Source organism: Zingiber officinale, chromosome 6B (assembly GCF_018446385.1).
Source record: "Zingiber officinale cultivar Zhangliang chromosome 6B, Zo_v1.1, whole genome shotgun sequence".
Classification (NCBI taxonomy): domain Eukaryota; kingdom Viridiplantae; phylum Streptophyta; class Magnoliopsida; order Zingiberales; family Zingiberaceae; genus Zingiber; species Zingiber officinale.
The window spans coordinates 103,650,413-103,665,338 of record NC_055996.1 but is presented as its reverse complement, the minus strand read 5'-3'; the positions used below and the strand labels follow the sequence as shown (position 1 = coordinate 103,665,338).

Genomic DNA, 14,926 nt, shown 5'->3' with positions numbered 1-14,926 from the left:
GATTCATCTATATCGGAACGGGCAAGAAGACAAAAATAGAGGCAATAGGTGTCTTTAGAGTTTGTTTGGGGAACAATGTACTTTTGAATTTGGAAAATACTTTTGTAGTGTCGTCTTTTAAATGGAACTTAATTTCTATTTCGTGTTTGGATAAATCCAAATACACTTGTTCATTTGGAAATGGAGAATTTAGTATTTTTTAAAGTTCTATCTTATGCGGTACGGGTTCATTAATTGGCAAGCTATTTAGATTGGACATTGAAACTCATACGAATAATTTTGTGATGCATAGTATAGGTGTGAAACATGGTATGACAAATGAGAATTCATCCATGTTGTGGCATAGGCGTTTAGGGTATATCTCTAAACAACGTCTAGAAAGGTTAATGCCACTAGGAATTCTCAATTCCCTAGATATGTCAGATTTTAAAATCTACATTGAGTGTATCAAGGGGAAAACAACCAACAAAAGTAATAAGGGTTCAAGACAGAGTAATGGAGTCTTGCAGCTTATATATACGGATATATATGGATCATTCTCTAAGGCTTCTTGGAATGGTCAAATCATACTTTATAAGCTTTATAAATGATTATTGCCGATATGAATACTTGTACCTTATTCATGAGAAGCCACAATCCCTAGACATATTCAAAACCTTCAAAGCCGAAATTGAAAATCAACTTGATAAGAAGATTAAGACAGTAAGATCAAACCGTGGTGGTGAATGCTATGGTAGGTCTGACGGATCAGGTGAACAACGTCCTGGGTCATTTGTAGATTACCTTGCCGAGTGTGGTATCGTGGCGCAATACACCATGCCTGGGACACCTCAGTAAAATGGTGTAGCAGAGTGATGAAACGAAACCCTCAAGGACATGGTGAGAAGTATGATTGCATTTTCTTTTCTACCAGAGTCTTTGTGGGGTGAAGCACTCAAGACTACAGTTTACCTACTCAACAAAGTTCCTAGTAAGGTGGTAACAAAAACCCCATACGAGTTGTGGACAAGTAGAGCTCCTAGTCTTAGGCATCTACATGTCTGGGGTTGCCTAGCTGAAGCTAGGCCCTATAGGCCTAACGAAAAGAAAATTGGACTCAAGAACTGTTAGTTGTCATTTTGGAGGATACTCTGAAAACTCAAGAGGTTTCAAGTTCTATACCCCTTGAGTAGATTCTTTTTCGAGACGGGTAATGTCAAATTCATTGAGGATGGTGGAAAATCAAGGGAAATACCATTTGAGGAGAACATTATGGTAACTACTAATACAGTGGGTAGTGAAATGGTTACTGTTCCACATATAGTTGAAGCTGCACAACCGAAAGGGGTAGTTGACCATGATATTTCCATGTCACCTCCAATTCACTTCGAAGGTGGATAATCTCAAATAGAGGTATTCTCTTCTATTACTAAGAATGGCTCCCAACCACCTCAAGATCAAGTGCCACCAAGAAGATCCATTAGAGAGAGGAGATCCACGATATCTCATGATTATGTTTATCTCCAAGAGCATAAATTTGACATTGGGTTGGAAAATGATCCCACATCTTTCCAAGAAGTCAAGTAATGCCCTCATCCAGAAAAATAGACCAATGTCATGAAGGAAGAGATGAAGTCTATAGCAGACAATGACGTTTGAGAACTTGTAGATTGCCTGAAGGTGTGAAACCCGTTGGTTGTAAATGAATATTTAAAACCAAACGGGATTCACATGAAATGTCGAAAAGTATAAGACACGCCTGGTCACCAAGGGATTCACTCAAAAGAAGGACATTAATTATAAGGAGGCTTTTTCACCAATTTCGACGACGGACTCTCTTAGGGTAATCATGACACTTGTAGCTTATTATGACTTAGAGCTACACCAAATGGATGTTAAGACTGTGTTTCTCAATGAAAATATTGAAGAAACTATATATATGGTGCAACCGAAGAACTTTGAGTCAGATGACTCAAAACACCTAGTATGTAAACTAAGGAAGTTCATTTATGGTTTAAAGCAGGCATCTCGTCAATGGTACCGAAAGTTTGATCAAGTGGTTTCTTCATATGGTTTTAAGGAGAATCTAGTTGATCAATGTTTGTTTATTTAGTTCAGTGGGAGCAAGTTCATTATACTTGTTCTTTACATGGATAATATATTACTTGCAAGCAATGATACGAGTCTCTCGCTAGAAATCAAGTCATTTCTATCCGGTGAATTTGAAATGAAGGATCTTGGTGAAGCATCTTTTGTTTTAGATATACAGATTGTTTGTGATCGTTCGAGGTACATACTTGGACTATCACAAACGGGCTACATAGAAAAGGTGCTTATTCGATATGGCATGTAGAATTGTGCTCTCGACAACACTCCAGTGGCAAAGGGTGATAAACTAAGTTTGCAACAATGTCCACATCATGAACTTGAAATCAAGGAAATGCAGCAATTCCCCTGTGCATCAGTAGTAGGGAGTTTGATGTATGGTCAGGTATGTACGCGTCCGGATCTTGCGTGCATTGTGGGGATGTTTGACAAATATATGAGTAACCCTGGACCAGCGCATTGGAAATCCTAATTTGTCCCTTGTGATAATTAAAATACCAATTCAAATTATTATATTTCCTAATATTTTGATTTTTAACATTTAAGCATGCACAATTTTTCAAGTCTTCTACTTGTATTTTCAATTCATCATTTTCCAATTTTAATTTTTCAAAATATTCTAATAGGCAAGATTTGACTAGAATTAATTTTAATTCTTTATTTTCTTTTTTCTAATTTGCAATAGTCTTTAGATAATAACTTAACAAATTTAAATAATTTATCGGGAGGAAGAGATCGAACCTGACTTACCTTGTCGCTCTCGTTATCCGTAGCTCCCCCTGAACTGTTACTTTCTTCTGATGTTGCTCTCCCTTCATCGATGCTCTCGATGCTCATTTCGAACGAACTTGCTTCGTTTTCGTCGTCTTGATAAGTTGTCATTAATGCAAGTCCGACAACAGCTTCAACTTCTGATTCAGATGACATTTCGTCCCATGTCGCCTTTAGCATCTTGTACTTGTTGGATTAGATAGGCTTCTTATTCTTCCCTTTGTCCTTATCCTTGATCTTTAACTTAGGGCAGTTGTCTTTAACGTGCCCTTCTTCATTGCAGTGGTGACATCTGATTGTTCTTTTCTTTCTACCCTACAGATGGTTAGATTTTCGAGATTTAAATAATTTTTTAAATTGTCTTACCATCATTATCGTTTCATCGTCATCCAGAGAGGATTCTAAATCTCGTTCGTCCATCCTTGACTTAAAAGCAACGTTGTGCTTCAGCTCCTTTTTCGGATCTGCACATCTCGTTTCATGGACTTCAAATGTTGAAAACATTTTTTCTAAGGTAACAGAATCTAAATATTTAGAAATGTAGTAAGCATCTACTAATGATGCCCACTCAGTCGATCTAGAAAATGCATTAAGTGTGTACCTTAGCGAATCTCGGTTGCTTACCTTTTCTCCGAGATTTGTAAGTCCGGTGATTAGTTCGTTCATTCTCGAGTGAAGATGTGCAATGGTTTCTTCTGCTTCCAGTTTTATGTTGCTTAACTGATTCCATAACAGAAAACGTCTAGCGAGCTTGGCTTCGGACGTCCCTTCATGTAGCTCAAGGAACTTTTCCCAAAGCTCCTTTGCTGAGTCGTATGCGCCGATCCAGTTGACTTCTTGTGGCGGTAGGACGCTCAGTAGATGGAACTCTCCTTTACCGTTTGCCACGAAGTCGGCCTGCTCCTTCTTTGTCCACTGGTATTCTTCCTTACCTTTAGGTGCTACAAAACCGAATTTCATTATTAAATGCAATTCAAAGTCAGTTTTAAAGAATACCTCTATTTTCTTTTTCCAGCTCGCGAACTTTCCCTCTCCCTCTAACTTTGGTGGGTAGATGCTCGGTCCGGCCATCCCATGTGCTTTGTTCGGCGGTTAATCCTCCTGAAGTGTCTTGGCTCTGATACCACTTGTTAGGTCCCTTGGCGGCCGGCTAGAGGCGGAGGGAGGGTGAATAGCCCCTGCAAAAAATAAACAAAAATATCTTCCTCGGCTTATAGCTTAAATAAAATGAACACTTGCATAAAAGAATAATAAAGAAACTGAAAAGAAAGAGACACATCGAATTACTTGGTTACAACCAGGGAGGTTGTTAATCCAAGGCGAAAAAGCACACTAAAAAATCTCCTTTAGGCGGAGAAGTCTCTTACAGCAATGAACGCACAGAAAAGAAGCTAAACAAAAAACTAGGAGTGCACAAGTGTTGTTTCTTTGTATTTCTCGTTGTTGTGATGCTTTAGGAGCAAGACTGCTTATATAGCCTTGCTCGAGGCGCCTGGAAGGGTTCCAAGCGTCTGGAGAAGGATAAAATTTTATCCCCTTCGTAACGAATCGCGGTCAAACGCGATTCGGATAAACTTCGATTCTGGGCTCCCGGACTAAGTCCGGGCACCCGCACTAAGTCCGGGCACCCGGACCAGGAAAGTCAACCAAGTTGACTTTTTTAGTCCGGGTCTTCCTCTCCGGTTTCACTAGCCTCGGTCTGGGCCTTCCGCTTCGGTTCCTCTTGCTTGGGTGATATCGGCCATCCGGAATAGGGCTCACTCGAAACCAACTTCCGGCCTTCTCAAGCAAGCTTCCGCTCCTGGCTTTTCGTCCCTCGGAAACACTGCGTGTCTTCTTCTCGTCTGCCCACGTACTCTTCCGTAGCACTTTGTCCCTTAGACGCACCGAACCTGTCAGCACTTTCCCGTGCCGTCTTTCTCGCTAGCTGCGTCTTTGGCTCGATATCCTGTGCTCCTAAGTTCCTGCACACTTAAACACATGATTAAACATAACAGGGCATAACCTAACTTGTTTAATCATATCAAAACAACCCTGGGGTACCAACACTTTCCCCATTGAGAAGGAACGCGTCCACTGGCTCAATCTTGTGGAAGACATCCGCTGTGCTTGCGGGGGATACTACGGCAACAAGTAAGAGGCCATAACATAGCAATAGATTCAGGTCAGCGATTGAGCTATTGTCTCATTTTCTATTGTATTTTACAGATTGATAGAAGCTAGGTCCTGTAATAAATACATCCTTTAGCTTGTATATCATGTATGGCAACTCTTACAACTTCTACATGTTTTGAACGGACTCGAAGAGTATATAAGCAGACAGATGTAGATATCAAGAAAGGCATTTTACAAAGAGAACTGAAATATACCCAATTCAAATGACAAATGCAGTGATCGGATGATCTGAACAAGTATTTCGGACAAGACATTACTTATCACAAGAATAGAACGAATATTATGGTTCCTCTTGTACACTTGTGTGAGTAGCAATTGCTTTGGGATCACCAATAATATTGTAGTGATAAAAATGAATTTAACCAAAAAAGCTACACAACAAGTTCCACATCTCTATCGGGCACAAGATTCATCTGAAAACCTGACAGTAGGAAGTGAAGAATCTGCCATTCAATCTCAATGAATGAGAGGGCAAGAGTATTGGTGCGCTACAAGCCAACCAAGCAGTGAATGATCCTCCAATAATGCCCTTCAATCGACGATGCAACTAATAGCAGGTTTTTCCCATATCAACAACTTGAGCAAGGGCTTGTAGAGAAGAACCCACAAATAACTCAGAATCCATCTCACAATTCAACTTCGACACTTGTTCTTGAGCCAAGAAACAACAAATCCAGTGCTCAAGCAGGACCGAGATGCCTCACAAAATGCCTGGTAAGGAAGGAAAAAAAACATATTTTGATGTTAGGATCACACAAGCCTAACAGCAATCACCAATCCAAGAACCTATCTTTCTTAAAAAAAACTGCATCGGAATAAGATATCTAACAACTCAATCACTATGAAAACAAGCATTTCATAGGGAAATCACAACCGAAACGATAGCAAGGACGAGTAAATCGAAATCTCGGGTTTGTTTTAGCGAAGAAAGAACGGAGAAGATTGAAATAGTCCATACCTATTATCGGAGAGGCTTTGGTGATCAAGATCCACGAACCAGATCTGAGTTTCTACTCGAGGACTTCCTTCCTAGCGCGTTTGTTAATAATCCAAACAAACGAAACCAAACCAAACCAAACGAAATTGAGAAAAAGCTTTTAAGCAACGAAAAATACGTATAAAAAAAAAACACCTCTAATTACTTAAATAATCAAATGAGCATTTTTTATATTATACACTCACATAAATTCATCATGCAGAATGCAACATGTCCCTCGTAATTATTTGTATTCTAATATCACTATTTATTCCAACTCACATAAATTCGCTGTCAAACAGAAAATTAATGATTTCATTTAAATTTTATCATTATTTAATTCGATTATTTTATTTTATTATTAAGAAAAAATGAGCAGTCTCTCCCTCTTTTAAAAATAGAAACCATTAATTGGAATATTTAATGATTTTGCCACCATTAAATCTTTACAACGTACCAAGTTTCTTACTCCTTTCGTTGTCGATTTGGGAAACCTTCGCCGCCATCGGTCATCTTCCTGAGGGCGCCGCTCTCGCCCCTCCTCTCCTGTGCGAGCGACGCCGATCCGGAGCAGTTACCTCTTCTGCAGCATCATCTCTTGTGAGTTGTGAGTGGAGGAATCGATCCCCTTGGGAGCAGAAACGGACCTTCAAAGAGCGATATGTTTCCTTTTCGTTTCCTTCGTCCATAGTTGTTCCTAATCTCTTTGTTCTTCTTGTGTTGTGCAGCAATTTGGGGGAAGACAACGAAGACTCCGAATCGAGTTTTGTCATCAACAAAGTTTTTGTTTTGAGGTAAGTATTTAGGAATTTGTAAGATTTAAAACAGATTTAACATAATATTTTTAGGGATAATTTCGTTAGGTTAGTCTATTTAGATTATCAGGTAGGAGTTGATTGAGCCCTAAACTAAGGTTTTAATTAATTTCAACCCAAGTTTTAATTAAACCCTTCTCCCCATCGCCTCTCCTTCCCTTCCTTCCAGTGCGCTCACAGCGCTGTTCCGCCTCGCGTCCAACCCGGCGCAGCCCTCTGCTAGCGAGCAGCCTACGGCACTTCTTCTTCTCCTTCCTGCGCGCACGCACATCGTGCGTCCCGCCACCTGCTGCAGCACCTGCCGCCTTCTCCCCTGTTTTCACCCGCGCCGCCCCCACCACGTTGCCGCAGGGGTAACACAGTTTAGTTAATCATTATTTTGATTAATTAGTTAATTAGTTAATTAGTTTAGGGTTTTAATGTGTTTAATTAAGACTATCAGATAATAATTAATTAAGATTATTTGATTAATCAAATGATAATCAATTAATTAAGTTATTAATTAATCAAATTAAGATTAACCTAGTTTAACTGATTAATTAAGTTATTAACTAATCAAATTAAGATAAGCTAAAATGTTAAATTAATTTATTTGATTAGTCGATAAGTTAAACATGTCTATTGGCTATATTTGTTTCATTTTTTGTTTTGGCCAACAGCTGCTGGAACAATGAAGATGCCCAAGCTTGTTTGTCAAAACTACAGGACTCTTTGGCCAATGGTTTGTTTTTGAATTCTAATGGTATTTGTCATCTTATTATGGGCAAAATTAAATTAAAAAAATATATAATTCATTATAAAAATATATTTATGCAGACACTGTTGTTGTTGGGAGTTTCCATGCTTGTGTTAGTGTCTCTCATTATTCAAGAGACTAAAGGAGATTGTAATAGAGAAGAAATCATCACAGTTGTGTCACTCATTAAGGATCATGAGAACCAATTGCTTCAAATAGACACCATGATGCATGGGATAGCACAGACCCTTACTTGGGAGAAGAACTTGTCTTTTCTCTTCACCACACAAAGCAAGGTAATATAATGTAACAATCTGCTTAGATTTTGTTTTATCTCCCAATTTAAATTTAACAAAATTTGATATGCAGATAGTCCCACAACTTTACATGGCAATTATGATGCAGAAATGGGTTGCAGAAATTTCTTATGTAGAGCCTCAAGGGAAAGTTTTCTCATATTATGGTCAAGAAAATGAAACTTATGTATTGTTCTCAAATGATTATGATTATTTATGGTGCACCCAGGCATTGAATGGTACTGGAAAATTCTCTGATGAGGTTACATGTTCACCACCAAGGCATTTGAATGATTCCTTGTTCCACATTGCATCATATGTCGGGATAGGTTTGCAAAGCATTCATATGCTATTCTTCAACACTCCACTTGGAAATTCCACAAATGGGGTTTTGTCGGTGGGAGTGCCTCTAGAAACTCTCAAGGATTCTATCTCAAGCATCAACATTCATGGTGGGCACCTGCATTTGGCTACCCGAGGAGGAGAAGTAATTGCACCAGATGGACCTCCTCATACTCATTTTGTTTACGGTGACAATGGAGTATCCGTTGTTGCAATGGATGAGGATGATATGAATGTTGTAGAGAAGTATGATGACTTACCTTGCCATGGAAATATCTCTGTTTGGCCATCGCATATTAAGTGTTTGAAGATTCAGGGTAGGAGGTATCAGTTTGGTTGTTTTCTCCTAGATGCATATGGAATGGAACTGGTGATTAGTTTAATACTTAAGAGTATCTTTCTTCATACTGCATTTCAAAACTAGGATGAAAGAATTGATCTTGTTTTGACTTGAACAATGTCTGTTTGTTTACTAGGTATACATAGCAGCTTTCCCCTGTAAAGGAGGCGTATCATTGTTGAAAAAGATGAGGACTGTTGTTGTGATTCTAGTATTACTCATCATTCTAGGCATGGTTCTTGGAAGTTATGTGCTGCTACATCTACTTCATAGGTCACAGTTACAAGAAGGACTGCTACAAGCTAAACTTATCAAGCTTAAAGGAGCAATTCAACAAGCAGAGAGAAAAAGTATGAACAAGAGTTTGGCATTTGCTAGCGCTAGCCACGACATACGTACATCTCTTGCAGGCATTACTGGATTGGTGGGAATTTGCCTTGCTGATGCACCTCGAGTTTCTGAGCTACATTCAAATATGCAACAAATTAATACTTGTGTAACAAAACTTCTTGGTGAGTAGTAGTATTAACCATTCGAAACTTTAAAGCATAGATGTTCATTTCCTAATACTGGTTTTGTTTTACATAACCTTTGTGTGACATGATGGTTGCAGGGATACTAAATTCTATCCTTGACACAAGCAAAATTGAAGCAGGAAAAATGCAACCAGAAGAAGTTGAGTTTGATATATGCCAAGTCCTTGAAGAATCAACTGATATCTTTCACATTGTGGGACTCAGTAAGGGTTTAGAGGTTATATGGGATCCTTGTGATTTTTCCATTTTTACATCTACCATTGTGAGAGGCGACTGTCAAAGGCTTAAACAGATAATTGATAACCTATTGAGCAATGCAGTGAAGTTTACATCTGAAGGACATGTTGTTCTGCGTGCATGGGCTAGAAAACCAAGCTTCAAAAAAATTGAAGTTTCTTCCAGAAAAGGTTATAATTTAAGAAATGTGTTGAATCCTTTATTAGGATGGCGTTCCAAAGATAGCTTGGGTGACAATTATGTCGGGGATCTAATTGAAAGTGATCCCAATCACATTGAGATAATCATAGAGGTGGATGATACAGGTGTAGGAATCCCCAAGGAGAAAAGAGCTTCTATTTTTGAAAACTATGTTCAAGTTAAAGAGTCAATGAATGGAGGACATGAAGGCACTGGCTTAGGACTTGGCATAGTCCAATCCTTTGTAAGGACACTTGGAACCTTTCTTTATATTTTAGTGATAATATCATTTACCTTTATGTGGTGGTTAATATTTTAATCAACAGGTGCGTCTTATGGGTGGTGAGATCAAAATCATGGATAAAACTCCTAATGAAAAAGGAACTTGTTTCAGATTCAACATTCTTTTGAAATCATGCAAACCAAGTGATGCGAATGTGGATGATGAATCAAGAGCTGAAAGGTCGAGTTCATTGCCAACCAACTCAATCATCATTAAGGATTCTGCAAATTCTCAGATTGTGCGATCTAGTATTTCAAGTATGGGATTCAGAAGGGGTTTAGCAAGAGATAGCATTCATGCCATACTTTTTGTTCAAGGTGATGAAACTATACGAATATTGCAAAGATGGATGGAAATCTCAGGAGTAGAAGTGTGGGTGATTGATCATTGGAGGCTTATTTATTCCATCACAGAGAAAATTAAGAATAGTCTTGGTCGTTTAGGGAGATCTAAGTCAAGGTCACTTGCAAGTTTGTTGAACACGGCAGCTGAATTCTCACACTCAAAAGATGAAGCCAACAAGTTTCTACCTCTCTCCAATATAGAGTTCAAGACTAGCTCAAAAGACTACACAAGTTGTGTGTTAATTGTCATTGATTTCAGTCATGGGAATTTTCCAGAGATTGAATTAACTTTGAAGAAATTGATAAGTGGCAATGAATCTCTCCACTTCAAGATTGTTTGGTTGGTTAACTCCAATGCTCCTACTGATGGATTGAGAAGATCTAAACACGTGCCATGCCACCTCATATTGAAAAAGCCAATCCATGGATCCCGCCTATATGCACTCTCGAGACTTATACAAGATTTTGGGAGAGAAAGTGAACATGATTTGCATAAAATGCCTAGTTCTATGGAAAGTAACAAATTTTTGTCTAATTCTTCATCTTTCCAATGTAGTAGCCATGAAGTGTTTTCATCGAGTCTAAATTTGGAGCATAAGCCGTTAAATGGCATGAACATATTCCTTGCGGAGGATGTACCTATACTGCAGCAAGTGGCTACAAAATTAATTTCTCGCCTTGGTGCGAGTGTTACTTCTTGTGAAAATGGGTTGAATGCTTTGGATTTAATTCGAGATGCTTTAAGGAAATTAGATTCCACGCATGAAGGTAATGCAAGTAATGATTCAAAGGGCTTTCCTTATGATGCTATTCTTATGGATTGTGAGGTAAAAATCATAAAAGCAACGTTGTTTAAGATGTCTTAAAATTCTAATTAATACTAGTCTAATTTTTTCCTTTACATTTGTACCATAGATGCCATTTATGAATGGTTATGAAGCAACAAGGCTTATTCGCGAAGAAGAAAGAAATTATGGCCTCCGAATTCCAATTATTACTCTTACTGCCCATGCTTCACCTGAGGAATGGATTTCCATTTGACAAAGTCATTACAAGCCAATCAATTACTTCATGCCATCAACACTGTTATAAAGGTAGCATATAACTAAATTTACACATCAGTATTACATCTATAAAATTTTACATCCAAATTCTGATTTTGCTTGATGAAAATGCTCTAAACTTCATGATTTAACTGAAATCTAATAGCAGGAATCAATCTGACAAGTTAAGTAGAGAAAGACTGGAAGTAAAGACACTTGTAATTTCATTGGAGAAAGCATCTCTTCAGGCATCCTTTGCGTCATTCCTAAAGTGTCCTCTTTTGATCCATGAAGAGGTTTTTATCCTTTTCCTTGGTCATAAATAAGAAGGGAGAGATAAGTTGTTGATTTATCTTGTCTACTTGGAAGAAAATAAAGAGTTTTATTGACATGGCATAGTTTTTGCTTTAAACTTTGCATTACCTTTTCTGATTTTGGTCAAATTCTGTCAAATGCAGAAACATCTTTAGCCTTAAGAAAAAAAGAATGCTTAAAATTGCCATCTTTATGAGACAATTGCATTGGAAATTTTTAATGCAATTTGGCATTCACGTCACAGAGCTCTTGAGCTTTTGCTAAGGTGGAGAAACCTGATTATGCATCTGAAATCCATGATTTCTAGATGTGTGCCTAAACACAATGACTGCAATTTGTATTATCATATAGTAAGTTTGATAATCTATGTAAACCTATTCACCGAAGATTTATCTTCTCTACAGCTTATGGATTCTGACCATGTCTATCTATGGTGAAAAAAGTGTTGTGTATAATGACTCGAAAAAACCCCGAAAAAACAACTTATTCTGGCCTCATTATTCTTGTTTTTACATGTATTTTTTTTAATTGCCAAGATCACTTTCAGAAGTTTCTCCGCAGGTTAATGTCTGGTGGTTTTGTTGCAATAGTAATAGTTGAGAGCCTTTCTATGTTTTCATCTGTTTTTGTCCCTCTACTTTTCTGTGTTGATTTTGACTTATTTATTGTTCGACTGGGAGTCACTAGAATAGGGAACAAAAAACGTATTGGTATCTTGGAGCTTTTGGTGATAGTATCTGTTCCAGTTCTAGAACTGCTGCTTGTTTACGACAAACATCTCAACGATGTAAGTTAAATCATTTCTAAAAGCTATAACGTCTTTGAAAATTTACATTTATAATCTATCTGACAAACTGGAGAGATATTTTCACTTTGATCGTGTATGATTGATACCGGTTTTGTTTTATGAGTTCAACCCTGCTCTTTTTTTATCTAGGACAACTACAGCGGGCAGCATGATCTTCATCGATTATTCCAACTTCCTGCAATTGTTTTGATGAGCTATAACATTTCTTAAAGTTGATTTGTAATCTTTCCGACAAACTGAGAATAATCCCTTCTTTTGAAGCAGCAGTCATGAGAATAACCAAGTGTTTGCTCAAACTATCTGCTTTCGGCTATCGATAAACCTCTTTTAAAATGATATATTTTAAACAAAAGTTCACATTTAGAAGATCTCTAATCACGAACAAAGCGTGCTAAAATCATGACACTACAAAAAAATCAATCATTTTAGGATGAATTTAGCAATGAATTTCCAAAAAAAATCGTTGCAAAATTATTTTGCAACGAAATTTGCGATGAAAAAATATTCGTTGCAAATCAGTTGTCCTTAAATTTAGCGATGAAAAACTGAAAATTCGTTGTAAAATTTGCAACGAATTTTCTATTCGTTGCAAAATTTTCCGTTGATTTTGCGACAAAAAAAAAAAATTGTCGCAAACTTCTCTTCAACCGAAAATCTATTTTTTGCAACGAAATTCTAAATTTGTTGCAATCTGCAATGAAATCAAAATTTGTCGCAATCTGCAACGAAAACTAAATTAGTCACAATTGGCAACGAATTTTAATATTCGTTACAAATTACAACGAATTCAGAATTTCGTTGCAAATCTAAGAAAAATTCTAAATTCATTGCGTATCTGCAATGAATCCAGATTCGTTGCAGATTGCGACAAATATTAATTTTTGTTGCAAAATTTCGATATGTTTTTTTGTGTTGTTTTTTATCTGAAGTTTCATTTGATTGTTTTTACTGAAGTATTTAAGCATTTTTCTCCTTTCTCTATAAATTGTAAAAAATTGATCTTTTCAACTTTTTTGATTACTGAACTAGAACATTTGAAATAGAAACATACATGAAACTTATGTTGCATTTCACATTCTTAGAAGTGTTTCCCAACTGGAATTTCCCCTGGGCTACCGATTTGTTCCCCCTTGGTGTACATGCACATTATGTCTACATAGTGCGCCTTCTGTGATATAGGATAAACAATTTGAAATGCAGATGAATGCATGAATAGGAATTATACTGTGTAAATATCTGCAAACATCTTTATATTAATATTTGCAGCTAAGGCTGTTTTATATCATATCAAAATAGATAAAATTTTTGTCTGTCGTTTTAAAAAGAACCAAGGCTGAACATTCTCAGGTCATTTGTAAATCTCATGGCTTTAGTTTGGTTTTATTTTTATTTGAAAACTTACAAATGAAAGTTCTAGTTTGGGTTGAAATTTGCTAATGTTTTGATAAATCAATTCTGCATACTCCTACATGCTTATGAGTTTCCAGCGTGACGGTGATGAGGAAAAGAAAGAGATGGGTGTGAGAAACTTTACAGCATGATTATCTCATTTAACATGCTTATTGGCTTGCGAGAAAGATGACAGAGATTGTTCCCCTTTGCTTTCAAAAAAAAAAAATGAAGGAATTTCATTCTAAAATAGTGATTTTATTATTTCATATATATAAATTTATATATTTGTTCATTTTTTGTTTTGATCTACATTTGCTGGAACAATGAAGATGCCCAGGCTTGTTTGTCAAAGCTACAACAGAAGAAGTTGAAAGTTATGGTAAGTGTTATCTTTTGTTTAACTGCTAGATTCTGTGTGCAACCTTGCTGAGTTGAATGTGCACATTGTGCTCCTTTTTTTTGGTTTTTGGGTTTTGTATGATGATTGAAGTTTGTGTATTCCATTTACATTATTGTGGATCTTGATACCTTTTTCTACTTTAGGATTCTGTCCCATCTTCAAAAGCCAAACCTGTTGCCAAGACTGTCAACAAAGAGTGCAGCAGTAGTGAGGAAGATGATGATGATAGCTCTGAAGAAAGTTCAGATGATGAACGTTCAAAACAGCAACAAGCTAAGAAGGTAACTCTTGACTTTCTATCTTTTCAAACATCTATGCTGTCATGCTGTCAACAAGCTGCTAGATTCTGTGTACAACATTGCTGAGTTGAATATGCTCGTTGTGTTGCTTTTTGTGATTTTCTGGGTTTGTTTGACGATTGAAGTTTGTGTATTCCATTTACATTATGTGGATCTTAATATCTTTTCTGCTTTATGATTCTGTCCCATCTTCAAAGACCAAATCTGTTGCTAAGACTGTCAAAAAAGAGAACAGCAGTAATGAGGAAGATGAGGATGATAGCTCTGAAGAAAATTCATATGATTAACCTTCTGAACAGCAACAAGCTATAAGAAGGTAACTCTAGACCATTGGATCGTTACACACGTGAAAGGGGAAAGGGATGTTAATCACGTGGTTTTAAAAAACTTATCTTTTTTATTTTACAAAATAAGTACGCAGCGGAAAACTAAACACGAAAACAAAACAAGCAAGAACTTGATCGGTTACTTGGTTCAGAGTCTTCGGCGACTCATACTCCAAGACCCACGATCCCGCGGACCGTATCGATGGGTAATTCACTACAATCCTCTT

General features: G+C 37.2%; 1 protein-coding gene and 1 long non-coding RNA gene across 6 annotated transcripts; both read left to right on the top strand.

The window, feature by feature from the left end:
- The first annotated feature begins 6,467 nt into the window (after positions 1 to 6,467).
- Positions 6,468 to 11,176, top strand: LOC121988599 (probable histidine kinase 2). 5 transcript variants are annotated; one of them, XM_042542108.1, is made up of 10 exons: positions 6,468 to 6,607; positions 6,736 to 6,801; positions 6,992 to 7,175; positions 7,482 to 7,543; positions 7,639 to 7,854; positions 7,928 to 8,566; positions 8,673 to 9,048; positions 9,150 to 9,733; positions 9,816 to 10,943; positions 11,032 to 11,176. In XM_042542108.1, the coding sequence occupies exons 4-10, from the start codon at positions 7,493 to 7,495 to the stop codon at positions 11,155 to 11,157; spliced, it is 3,120 nt and encodes a 1,039-aa protein (XP_042398042.1). In that variant the 5' UTR covers positions 6,468 to 6,607; positions 6,736 to 6,801; positions 6,992 to 7,175; positions 7,482 to 7,492; the 3' UTR covers positions 11,158 to 11,176. The 5 variants fall into 5 exon arrangements, with proteins under 5 accessions (XP_042398042.1, XP_042398045.1, XP_042398041.1 ...); XM_042542111.1 differs by having other exon boundaries at positions 6,992 to 7,183; XM_042542110.1 differs by having other exon boundaries at positions 6,484 to 6,614.
- Positions 11,177 to 11,186: 10 nt separating this feature from the next.
- Positions 11,187 to 14,356, top strand: LOC121988603. The gene is made up of 3 exons (XR_006114056.1): positions 11,187 to 11,210; positions 11,326 to 14,053; positions 14,218 to 14,356. It is a non-coding gene; the product is annotated as an uncharacterized LOC121988603 (long non-coding RNA).
- Positions 14,357 to 14,926: the final 570 nt, after the last annotated feature.

What these genes read in the sequence shown, in the direction of transcription:
- LOC121988599 (XM_042542107.1), top strand. Translation starts at nt 7,493, where the DNA reads ATGAAGATGCCCAAGCTTGTTTGTCAAAACTACAGGACTCTTTGGCCA. An exon ending in TCTTCACCACACAAAGCAAG is followed by an intron (nt 7,855 to 7,927) that starts GTAATATAATGT and finishes TTTGATATGCAG; the next exon opens with ATAGTCCCACAACTTTACAT. An exon ending in ATGCATATGGAATGGAACTG is followed by an intron (nt 8,567 to 8,672) that starts GTGATTAGTTTA and finishes TTTGTTTACTAG; the next exon opens with GTATACATAGCAGCTTTCCC.